General features: G+C 52.0%; 2 protein-coding genes across 2 annotated transcripts; one reads left to right on the top strand and one right to left on the bottom strand.

The window, feature by feature from the left end:
* Positions 1-2,433: 2,433 nt before the first annotated feature.
* Positions 2,434-6,595, top strand: LOC137454445 (olfactory receptor 14A16-like; the record flags this gene model as incomplete). The annotated part of the gene is made up of 2 exons (XM_068164484.1): positions 2,434-3,225; positions 6,398-6,595. Coding segments are annotated over 2 exons (990 nt in total), but the record flags the coding sequence as incomplete, so codon positions are not given.
* A 2,408-nt stretch (positions 6,596-9,003) lies between these two features.
* LOC137454444 (olfactory receptor 14J1-like) lies at positions 9,004-9,768 on the bottom strand (the record flags this gene model as incomplete). Its single annotated transcript, XM_068164483.1, has 1 exon — positions 9,004-9,768. A coding segment is annotated over one exon (765 nt), but the record flags the coding sequence as incomplete, so codon positions are not given.
* Positions 9,769-12,149: the final 2,381 nt, after the last annotated feature.

The following is a 12,149-nucleotide window of genomic DNA, read 5'->3' as shown; positions in this document are numbered from 1 at the left end:
AAAGAAATAGCCCTCAAAGGGCAGAGCTGCTATGCATGAAGCCATCCAGAGGTGTCAGGAAATGGCAGGGAGAGCTGAGACAGCTCAGGGAAGGGATGGAAATGGCAGGGGGAGAGCTGGCTGGGGAAGCAAGAATGGTGTCAGCAGCCAGAAGGGAAAGAGCTGTGGGCATGGGACAGTGTAGGAGAAGCTGCAGTAGGGATGGCCAAGGGCTCTGGCAAGGCTGAGAGGCCCAACAGGACCAAGTTCTTTGTGCCCTTGGATCTGGCAGTTGCCTCTGCCACCAAGGCCTGTGTGGAGAAACTTGACTTTGAGGCTTTGAGGTTCTTCTAGCCCAAGGGCAGTGGTCAGGGTTTGGCTTTATGCTTCATAGAACAAAGGCATACTTTTCTGCCCTGTACTTTGCCTTTGTCTCCCTGCAATCCTGGCCTCTAACAAGCTGCTCTAACGAGTCCCTGGGGAGCCTTTGTCAGTAACAAGCCTCAGTGAGGCCAATCAGTGCTTCAAGGTACTTTGGACTTTGCTTCTGACTTGAACTTCTTGAGAGGCTTCTTGGCAGTAGCTTGTCAGAGTCTCCTGGCAGTACCTAAGGATGATGTAATCAGCCCCAAATACTCCATGGAGCTCATTAAATACTGCTGAACCTCTAATTATTGCTAAGACTTCTGCAGCTAATTGGAGAGGATTTTATTGCACAAAGCATCTGATACAAATTATTTTACAGGGTGAATCAGAGCCCTGAACCACAGGTGAGGGACAGGATCTGCCTTGCCAGGGGATGGGGGTCAGGGCTTGGCCCTTTGGATCAGTGAAACCCCTCCAGGTTTCCTCAGCAGCAGAGCTACCTTCAGCTGCTTGTTCTGACCTGTCAGCACTGCCTCAGTTCTCTGCTCTCACCAGAGCCTGGAGATGCTTCAGTGCCTCCAGTGAAGCTTCCCTTGCATCCACTCTCTCCTTCTACTCTAACCAGACCCTGGGGACCCTTTCCAGGTATGCTTCACTGGGACCCATTAAGAGTAGAAGAAACTTCAGAGTTTGACTCTGACTTGGACTTCTGGAGAGGTTTCATCAGCTTCTTCTCAATCCCTGATGGTTACAGGACACCAAAAGCCACCAGAAGAGTCATTAAAACACCTTGGGCTTGTCATTTGCTGCCCTATTGGGCTGGACTCCTGGGCTGGAAGGAACTGCTGGCAAGCAGGCAGCACTGCAGGAGACAGGTCTGGCCAGGAGCAGAACAGCACAGCAGGGCTGAGGAGACTGCCAGAGGATCTCAGGGAGATGAGGAAGGCAGAGAGAGCTTCAAGGTGGCCAGGACTGGGAGAGTGACTGAGAACTCACTGGAGGAGAAGACACTGCAGTCACAGATACAGTGAGGCTGTGGGTGCAGGACACTGCAGATGTAGCTCCTGGAGGCATCTCCATCTCAGCAGCTGACGCTCAGCTGAAGGCTCCTGGAGTGTGCACACAGAAGGAGAATGAAAGCCCTTGAGTTCCACCATGTGAGCAGCAGTGAGCAGAGCTTGGTAAGGAGAAGGCTTCACCCCCAGCCCCTCTGCTTTTCTCTCTTCCCTTCACTGTCTCTGCAGCACTGCAGGCCTGCTCCCTGTTTCTCCACCTCTCCATGGGTGTGGTGGTTTTAGGCAATGCCTTTAAAATTTAGTTACAGATTTGAGCAGAAAAGTAGAAACAAAATAAATAGATCACTCTTGGGTGTGAAAAGGAAAAGAAAAGATTATTCTAAACAAATTGATTGGATAAATATCTGGAACCAGAGGAGCTGTACCATAACAATTCTCTCTCTTCTCTTCTGATCTCAGCTGTTTTGCTTCTCTCTGGAGAGATTTCCAGAGGGGTTGGGGCAGTGGAACAGCTTCCCTGGTCTCTGACCAGGGCGGGGTTGTGTCATTTGGTCAATTGCATATTCCTGCTTAATATTGTCACTCCTGTATGTTCTGTACCTGTTCATTGCATTCCATTGTAGAGTGTAGCTCTTGCTTGTCCATGCAGCTTCATTTGCTTCTAACTGAGCTGCTCTGGCAAAGCTAATGCTGGGGAGAAATTTCAACCTACCACAATGGGACTCTTGTTCTCCGGGACTGGGCTTTTGTTCAATTTCTGTTCTGACACCACAGGAATCTTCATGGCAACTCTGGGTCCCTGCTGCATTTGAAGCTGTGATGAACTCTGCCATGGGTTGGTAGTGATGGGACTGAGCTGATCCATTCCTCATGCAGCTCAGGGAGGGAGGTTACTATGAGACTGAGAGAATTGTGTCCTAACTTGTCACTGCCTTTCCCTCCTTGGACAGGTCTCCATGGCCACAGGCAGCAGATGGCCAACAGCAGCTCCATCACCCACTTCCTCCTCCTGCCATTCCCAGGCACAAGGCAGTTGCAGCTCCTGCACTTCTGCCTCTTCCTGGCCATCTACCTGGCTGCCCTGCTGGGCAATGGCCTCATCATCACCACCATAGCCTGGGACCACCACCTCCACACCCCCATGTACTTCTTCCTACTTAACCTTGCCCTCCTTGACCTGGGATCCATCTCTACCACTGTGCCAAAATCCATGGCCAATTCCCTGAGGGACACCAGGGACATCTCCTATGCAGGGTGTGCTGCTCAGGTCTTTCTCTTTGCCTTTTTCATTTCAGCAGAGTATTTTCTCCTCACCACCATGTCCTACGATCGCTATGTTGCCATCTGCAGACCCCTGCACTATGAAGCCCTCCTGGGCAGCAGAGTTTGTCTCCACATGGCAGCAGCTGTCTGGGTCTGTGGGGCTGTCTATTCTGTGCTGCACACAGCCAATACATTTTCCCTGCCCCTCTGCCAGGGAAATGCTGTGGAGCAGTTCTTCTGTGAAATTCCCCAGATCCTCAAGCTCTCCTGCTCCACATCCTACCTCAGGGAACTTTGGCTTCTTGTGGCCAGTGTCTGTTTATTCTTTGTCTGTTTTGTGTTCATTGTGGTGTCCTATGTGCAGATCTTCAGGGCAGTGCTGAGGATCCCCTCTCAGCAGGGATGCCACAAAGCCTTTGCCACCTGCCTCCCTCACCTGGCTGTGGTCTCCCTGTTTCTCAGCAGTGGATCCATTGCCTATTTGAATCCCTCCTCCCACACTTTCCCATCCCTGAACCTGGTGGTGTCAGTTCTGTACTCAGTGTTGCCTCCAGCAGTGAACCCTCTCATCTACAGCCTGAGGAACCAAGAGCTGAAGGCTGCCCTGAGCAAACTGATCACTGGATGCTTTCAGAAGCAATAAACTCTTCTGCAGAGCAGTTCTGATGTCACCCAGTGCAGGCCCAGCCTGGCTTCTGCACTTGGTGGTGGTGCTGGATTACTCTTTATCAAACTGACATCCCTTTTCTCACACATTCTCTGCTGTGCTGACCAAGAGTTTGTGCAGCAGGGCCTCTGCTCTTTCTTTGGTTAAGAAAATAAAGAACATTTCATTAACATTTTCCTTTCTGAGATCTTTCTTCCAGGAATTCTCCAGAGCTTCAGATCCAGGTCCTGTGCAGATTTGGGGAAGGAAAGAGTCCCAGCAGAGCAGCACTCCCAGGGAACAACAGCACCTGGACTTCCAGGGCTGTTCTCTTTCCACTTCCAGCCTCTCCTGGGTCAGTGCAAGCCCTGAGTGCTGTGGCAGCTTGCTCATTGTTCTGCTGCATGCCAGTCCTGTGAGCACAGGCAGGGACAAGCCATAGGAACTACTCTGAGCTGGCCCCCAAGAGCAGTTCCACAAAGACAGATGATCTGCTCAGGGCAGAGTCTGAAGGCTTAGGGCTTCACCCAAATTTTCTCTCACGAGCAGGCCCATGAAAGTGTCCCAGGAATGCAAACAGCAGGGAACAGCTACAGTGTGAGTGCGCAGGGCTGGGGCACACAGCAGTGTCCTGATGCAGACAGGCCTCCTGCCAGAGGCCTGAAGGTACAGCAGAGGTTGTTTTCCAGCTGAAACAATTCTGTGATTTTGTATCTTTGAAGACCTGAGCTTTCAGTGATGGCAGGCAATAATGGTGTGTTTTGAAGTACCTTCTTCCTTCCATGCACTGCAGCCTTTCAGAACACACCGTTGCCTGACACAGAAGCACAGGCCACTAATGGCATGGTATGAGTAAGTGCGTACAGATCTATATTTTATTACTCAAGCCACTGCAGGAATCTGCAGATAATTAACTCTGAATACTTACTCATCTCTGTCTGCAACTAAGGCAGCAGCTGAGCTGACCACAGACTCAAATGCAGGAGGAGTGTGGTTCACAGCTGACTCCTCCCACTGCATGGGATGCAAATGGCAACAGAAAGCTGCAGTGCTGGAGGTTGATACTGGGAAGACTGTGACAGAGGAAGGTGGTGCACAGGTAGAAGCATTGCTCTGCACTCATGCTGGCAGCAGAGAATGGTGCCACTGCTACTCACACTGACTCCTGTGCAGCCTACAAGGGTGCCACTGAATGGATGTGTCAGGGGGAATCTAATCAATCTGGAGAGCTGGAGACTGGCAATGATTCTGAGAAATAGGTCAGTCAAGAGCCTCAAAGGTAGGATGGGTCAAAGGCCATGCCCAGAAGGGAAGAGCTGCTGCAAAATGGAACCAGCGGACAGATCACACAGCAAGAATTCCTGTGGTGAACAATGAAGGGGGAGATTGAGCAGGATTGGCTGAGTGGCTGCACATCAGAAGAGGCCACCCAGGGAAGGCCAACCTCTATTCTGAGTGTCAGCCTCGAGGGTGGTCAGGTTAAAACATTTGAAAGAATTCTTACAACTTGTCCACAATGTTGGGTAAGGCTTAAGGCCAACTACTCAAACCAAGCCTCTGCAAAACAGATCAGACACAAGACGACTATTAGGAGCCCCTGGCAAAGTGATTATGTTGGCCCTTTGAAGACCTCTCCTGGGAAAATTTATATCCTGGTAGGAGCAGAAGTGGTTTCAGGATGAACCATGGCCACAGCTCTCAGTACTGCCACAGGAGCTCAAAGGATTGAAGCTCTGGAGAAATGGTTCAGCATTCTACCTGTGCCTGAGTGTGTCCAAAGTGCCAATGGATCACACTTCACAGTGAGCACAGTGCAAGATTGGGTGCAAGGAGAATGAATTAAAGGAGTGTTCCCTACCCCATATTATCCTCAGGCTAATGGTGTAGCTGAACAGACCAATGGTCTCATTACAAGACATGCTGATAGCTCAAGGCACAGCTGGGACTCACAGTTGGCAGAAGCAGTTTTTACTGTCAGCAGCTGATGAGGAATATATGGAAGCCCCAGAATTCAAACATTTAGTCCCATGGAACTAGTGATGGCTGCTGCCCATGGATCTGATGGTCAGAGGAGTGAATCCCTACCACAGATACAGATAGCCCAACCTGTACTAGTGAAGCTAGTGTCCACTGGCATTGTGCCCATGATATTGGCAAAACCCAGAGGCTTCAATACCTGTGAAGCCTTGGATGGGATTGGGATTGGGCAGGGACAGCAATGGGGAGGCTGGGGAGGGTGAGGAACAAAGTTGTCCATTCAATGTCAGACCTGAAGGACAGATTTCCCTGCAAGTGCAGATGTCCTGCTGAGACAGCCTGGGTCAGTGTCACTTGGTGAATTATCATCTCTGCTCTGAACTGAAAGCTAACAGAATATTCTACCTTTGATATGAAATAAATAATAAAGGAGCTTTGTGAGGAGCACTTTGAAATCCTGAAGAAAACTACAGAGACACAAATAGCTCTCAGGGCACTTGGGGATCATTGCCTCAGCCTCACACACTGAGAGGAGACTGAAGGAATCTGCTCAAGAAGTCAGAAGCATAACAATAATTCCTACAAATATTAATTGGCCTCACTGAGGGCCATTAGCAACAAAGCCTCCCAGGGGTTGTCAGAGAAGCTCAATGGAGGCTATGATTGAAGGCAGACAAAGGCAAAGTGCAGCTGAACAAACCCTGGCCTTGGTTTATGAAACAGGGAGGCCAAGCTCTGACCCTCAGCCATGGAAACGCAGATCCTGAGAGCCTCCAACTAAAACTTCCTCTCAGCAGCCATGGTGGCAGAAGCTGCTGCCAGAAGGAAGAGGATCAAGACCTTGTCCCTGTTGAGACTTTCAGCCCTGCCAGAGCCCTTGGCCATCCCTCCTGCAGGCTGTGCTACACTGTCCCATGCCTGCAGCTTTTTCCCTTCAGGCTGTTGACATCCATCTGGCTTCCCCATCCAGCTCTCTCCCTGACATTTCCACAACTTCACTCAGGCCTCTCCACTCTTGCTGCCTGTTCCTTGACACACAAAGGATCTCCAGACTCCTTCTAGGTCACCACTTGCACCACAGCTCTACACTTTGAGTGACATTTCTTTGTCCTGGCCTCCACTCTGAACCTTTAAGTTGCACTTTCTGAAGGCTTCCTTCTGTGTCCACAACCAAGAAAAGCTCCATCACCTGACACCCCCCTTCAAGCAGGTGCACATCACCCCTGAGCCTTCACTTCACCAGGCTAAAGAAGCTCAGCAGCTTCAGGTTCTAGATAGAGACTCCAAACTCCATCCAGGCAGATCTCCTAGGGAGGTTCTGCAGTATCTCTCCATTCCTCCAGACTAAGGAACTCCACAGCCAGACACCAATATTGCAGATGTGGTCACAGCAGTGCTGAGTGCAGGGCAGGACAACCTCTGTGTCCACGTGGCCACACTCCTACCACAGCCCAGCTGCACTTGGCCTTCTTCACTCTGCTCGGGCTCTGCTTCAGCCCAGGCCATTGGCAATGGTCCCTGCCAGAGGCCTTTCTGCCTGGGCACAGAACAGAACTTCCAGCTCCAAAGCAACAGCCAAGGCACCTCCCTGCTGCTGCCTCTCAGCTTGGCAGGCACAAGGGATGGCACAGTCCCCAGCCTAACCCTCGACCTACCGCTGGCCAATGACACAAAGGGATTGGAGTTTGCAGTGACCTCACACTCACCTCATGGCCATGTGGCTCCTCCTGCCCTAGGAGCTTCTCAGCCATCCCTAATGTCCCAATGCTGGCCCAAGGTCTCAGCCTGCTTATGGCCTGGCAGCTGAACAGGCACCAGAACCCTCTGCAAGGCCTTCCAGGGCAGGTCCCTGCTGCTGCCTTGCAGCTTCTCCAGCAGCCAAAGCCAAGTCCTGTCCCTGCTGCTGTCCCCTCAGTCACTCAGGTGGCAGGGAGGTGACAACCCAGCTCCAAGGCTCTTCCTGCAGGGGCAACCAGGTGCTCAGGAACAGGGAGTCACACAAGTCCCTTGCCCAACACATGCCTTCTGCTGGCCTGCTGGGGTCTCTGGCAGCTGGGAGGCCAAAAGCACAGAGGCCAGCCAGGAGCCAGGGGCTGCCCTCTCAGCTGCTGCAGCAAGAAGTGACCTCCCAGTCCCTTTCCTCCCCTCTTCCTGCTGCTGCCCTATCAGCTGCTGAGCCAGCAGTGACCTCCCAGCCCCTTCCCAGCCTTGTGGCTGCTGCTGTGCAGGAGATCCTGAGGCACAGCTGAGCTGCCCACGGTATTGTCATCCATCTGCTCCTGGTGTTTGTGAGCTGCTCAGCCACAGACCACCTCCTGCTCATGAGGCTGCTCTGAGAGCTCCCAGCCCCTGCCCTGTGCCAGGGGCCAAGCAGAATCCCTCAAGAGTGGGAGGTGATGCAGGTGAGGAGACAGAGCAGAGGATGGAGGACTGGGGCTGAGGTGTCAATATTGGGGCTGAGGGCTCAGATCTGTCCTTCCAATCTGTGGCTCAGGCCAAGGCTGAGGAGAGGCTTTGGTGTCCTGCTGAGGGTGCTGGGCAGGGCCCCGGTGAGGACCAGCTCAGTTGCACAGCTTGGGCTGGGGATCTGTTGAGGGCTGGGGTAAAGGGTAAGGCCTCAATGCCAAGGGTAAGGGTCTGGACCAGGGTGAACAATGATTGCAAAGTCAGGGTCCGGAGTAGGTGTGGGAGAGGCTGAGGTGGGAGGGGTGAGTTGAGGGATGAGCCCAGCTCCAGTGGGTTAGAGCAGGGGACGGGGTTCTTGGGAGGAGTAGGGGTGGTGGGGACTAGTTAGAGAGTGAGGGGTCCACGATGTACTGGGAGGGGATCAGAGGATGGAGATTCCATTGAGACAATGCCTAATGTGTATTTGGAAGGATTAAAAGGATTCTGTTTGGACTGGGACATGGCTCAGATGGTACTGGGAGGGCATGAGGGTGTGCAGTTTGTACTGGGATGGATTTATTCAGTACTGGGAAGGGAGCCGGGGGGACATTGTGTGCTGGGATGGGACCCAGACTGTAGAGGAAGAAGACTAGATGAGATAGCATTTACTGGGATGAGACCACATCTGTACTGGGAGGGGTTAAAGGAAAAATATTTGGACTGAGTCTATACGGGAAGGGGGTCAGGATATCCAGGATTGACTCTGAGTAGGTGCAGTCGGTAATAGGAGTGGGATAGGGAATGAAGGTATGGGGAGACCTCCTGTTCTGATGGCAGTGCTGTTCAGGAGCACAGATCTCTCCCAGAAGCAGCCCTGGCCTGACCCTGCCTGCAGTCCCAGCACTGCCACACAGCAGCACAGTGCCCAAGCTGCCAGAGCACTCAGGCCTTGCCCCAGCACAGAGGCTCAGCAGTAGAGGATGGAAGGGAAGAAAGAGCAGCTGAGGACAGCCCAAGCTCTGGGGCTTCCTGGCACTGCTGCTGTGCTGGGACTCTGCCCCTCCACCTCTGCACACAGGCACTGCCCTGCAGCTGTAGAAAAGCCTTGGAGGAGAGAACTGAGAGAAGCAACTCCCTGCAGGGTCCTTTATTGTGTTGAGCAGACTCAGGGAGCACAGCTCCTCATGTCTGCAGCCTCTGGGTCACAGCAGACAGGACAACACTGAACCAGAAATGGTCTGAAGAAAGACATTTGTGTGGGAACAACATTCTTACAAGGGGAACAGCACCAGCAGCAGCCAGAACTCGAGCAGCCAGGCTGGGCCTGCACTGAGTGACATCAGAACTACTCTGCAGGAGAAGACAAAGAGTTTATTGCTTCTGAAAGCATCCAGGGATCAATTTGCACAGGGCAGCCTTGAGCTCCTGGTTCCTCAGGCTGTAGATGAGAGGGTTCACTGCTGGAGGCACCACTGAGTACAGAACTGACACCACCAGGTCCAGGGATGGGGAGGAGATGGAGGGAGGCTTCAGGTAGGCAAATATGGCAGTGCTTGTAACCAGGGAGACCACAGCCAGGTGAGGGAGGCAGGTGGCAAAGGCTTTGTGGCGTCCCTGCTGAGAGGGGATCCTCAGCACTGCCCTGAAGATCTGCACATAGGACACCACAATGAACACAAAACAAACAAAGAATAAACAGACACTGGCCACAAGAAGCCAAAGTTCCCTGAGGTAGGATGTGGAGCAGGAGAGCTTGAGGATCTGGGGGATTTCACAGAAGAACTGATCCAGAGCATTGCCCTGGCAGAAGGGCAGGGAAAATGTATTGGCTGTGTGCAGCAGAGCAGTGAGGAAGCCACAGCCCCAGGCAGCTGCTGCCAGGTGGAGACAAACTCTGCTGCCCAGGAGGGTCTCATAGTGCAGGGGTCTGCAGATGGCAACGTAGCGATCGTAGGACATGGTGGTGAGGAGAAAATACTCTGCTGAAATGAAAAACGCAAAGACAAAGACCTGGAGAACACATCCTGCATAGGAGATGTTCCTGGTGTCCCTCAGGGAATTGGACATGGATTTTGGCACAGTGGTGGAGATGGCACCCAGGTCAAGAAGGGCAAGGTTGAGGAGGAAGAAGTACATGGGGGTGTGGAGGTGGTGGTCCCAGGCTATGGTGGTGATGATGAGGCCATTGCCCAGCAGGGCAGCCAGGTAGATGGCCAGGAAGAGGCAGAAGTGCAGGAGCTGCAGCTGCCTTGTGCCTGGGAATGGCAGGAGGAGGAAGTGGGTGATGGAGCTGCTGTTGGCCATCTGCTGCCTGTGGCCATGGAGACCTGTCCAAGGAGGGAAAGGCAGTGACAAGTTAGGGTACACTTCTCTGAGGCTCATTGTAAGCCCTGTCCCTGAGCTGCATGAGGAATGGATCAGCTCAGTCCCATCACTACCAACACATGGCAGAGTTCATCACAGCTTCAAATACAGCAGGGACCCAGAATTGTCATGAAGATTCCTCTGGTGTCAGAGCAGAAAGTGACCAACAGCCCAATCCTAGGGAACAAGAGTCCCATGGTGGTGGGTTGAACTTTCCCTCCCATCATTAGCTTTTCTAGAGCAGCTCAGTTAGAAGCAAATGAAGCTGTATTGACAAGCAAGAGCTACACTCTACAATGGAATGCAATGAACAGGTACAGGACATACAGGAGTGACAATATCAGACAGGTATTTACAATTAGTTAACAACACAAACCCCCTTGGTCAGAGACTGGGGTCAGAAGCTGTTCCTCTGCCTCAACCCTCTACCCTCCTTTTCCAAGAGAGAAAGCAGGAGTGGAGAGAGAAAAAAAGCAGTGGGTTAGACTTAGCCAAGGCCAGCCAAAGCAGGTGATCTATCCAGAGCGAAGCAAAAGAGCTGAGATCAGAAGAGAAGAGAGAGAGTTGTTATGGTACAGCTCCTCTGATTCCAGATATTTATCCAATGAATTTGTTTAGAATAATCTTTTCTTTTCCTTTTCACACCCAAGAGTGATCTATTTATTTTGTTTCTACTTTTCTGCTCAAAATCTGTAACTAAATTTTAAAGGCATAGCCTAAAACCACCACACCCATGGAGAAATGAAGAAACAGGGACCAGGCCTGCAGTGCTGCAGAGACAGTGAAGGGAAGAAAGGAAGGCAGAGGGGCTGGGGGTGAAGCCTTCTCCTTCCCCAGCTCTGCTCACTGCTGCTCACAGGATGGAACTGAAGGGCTTTGGTCCTCCTTCTGTGTGCACACTCCAGGAGCCTTCAGCTGAGCATCAGCTGCCGAGATGGAGATGCATCCAGGAGCTACAGCTGCAGTGTCCTGCACCCACAGCCTCACTGTGTCAGTGACTGCAGTGACTTCTCCTCCAGTGAGTTCTCAGTCACCCTCCCAGTCCTGGAAAGCTTGAAGCTCTCTCTGCCTTCCTCATCTCCCTGAGATCCTCTGGCAGTGTCCTCAGCCCTGCTGTGCTGTGAAGAGGAGAAGCTCCTGGACAGAGCTGTCTCCTGCAGCTCTGCTTGCTTGCCAGCAGCTCCCTGTAGCCAAGAAGTCCAGCCCAATAGGGCAGCAGAAGTCCAGCCCAAGGACTTTTAATACCTCCTCTGGTAGCTTTTGGTGCCCTGTAAACCTCAGGGATTGAGAATAAGCTGATGAAACCTCTGCAGAAGTCAAAGTAAGAGTCAAACTCTGAAGTTTCTTCTACTCTTAATGGGTCCCAGTGAAGCATACTGGGAAAGGGTCCCCAGGGTCTGGTTAGGACAGAAGGAGACAGTGGATGCAAGGGAAGCATCACTGGAGGCACCAAAGCATCACCAGGTTGTGGTGAGAGCAGAGGACTGAGGCAGTGCTGACAGGTCAGGACAAGCATCTAAAGGTGGCTCTGCTCCTGAGGAAAGCTGGAGGGGTTTCATTGATCCAAAGGGCCAAGCCCTGACCCCCAGCCCCTGGCAAAGCAGATCCTGTCCCTCACTTGTGGCTCTGGGCTCTACTGGGGGCAGTGGGGAGTGAGGTTGAGCAGTGGCCAAGGTAGGACCTTTTCAGGTTTTGCTGTGGTTTGATTTCAAAGAGACAACTCCTGCTGAAAAGGAATGAAATGTACCTTTAAAAATAGTTTTTATCAGATGCTTTGTGCAATAAAAACCTCTCCAATTAGCTGCAGAAACTTTGGCAATAATTAGAGGTTCAGCAGTATTTAATGAGCCCCATGGAGTATTTAGGGCTGATTACATCATCCTTAGCTACTGCCAGGAGAATCTGCCAAGGTACTGCCAAGAAGCCTCTCAAGAAGTCCAAGTCAGAAGCAAACTCCAAAGTACCTTGAAGCACTGATTGGCCTCACTGAGGCTTGTTACTGCCAAAGGCTCCCCAGGGACTCGTTAGAGCAGCTTGTTAGAGGCCAGGATTGCAGGGAGACAAAGGTAAAGTACAGGGGAGAAAAACTTGCCTTTGGTCTAGGAAGCAGAAAGGCCAAGCCCTGACCACTGCCCTTGGAACAGAAGAGCCTC

Source organism: Melanerpes formicivorus, unplaced genomic scaffold (assembly GCF_026170545.1).
Source record: "Melanerpes formicivorus ecotype bairdi unplaced genomic scaffold, bMelFor1.0.p_v2 SCAF_80, whole genome shotgun sequence".
NCBI lineage: Eukaryota > Metazoa > Chordata > Aves > Piciformes > Picidae > Melanerpes > Melanerpes formicivorus.
Note: the sequence above shows the minus strand (reverse complement) of the source record. Positions and strands in the feature narration are given on the sequence as shown.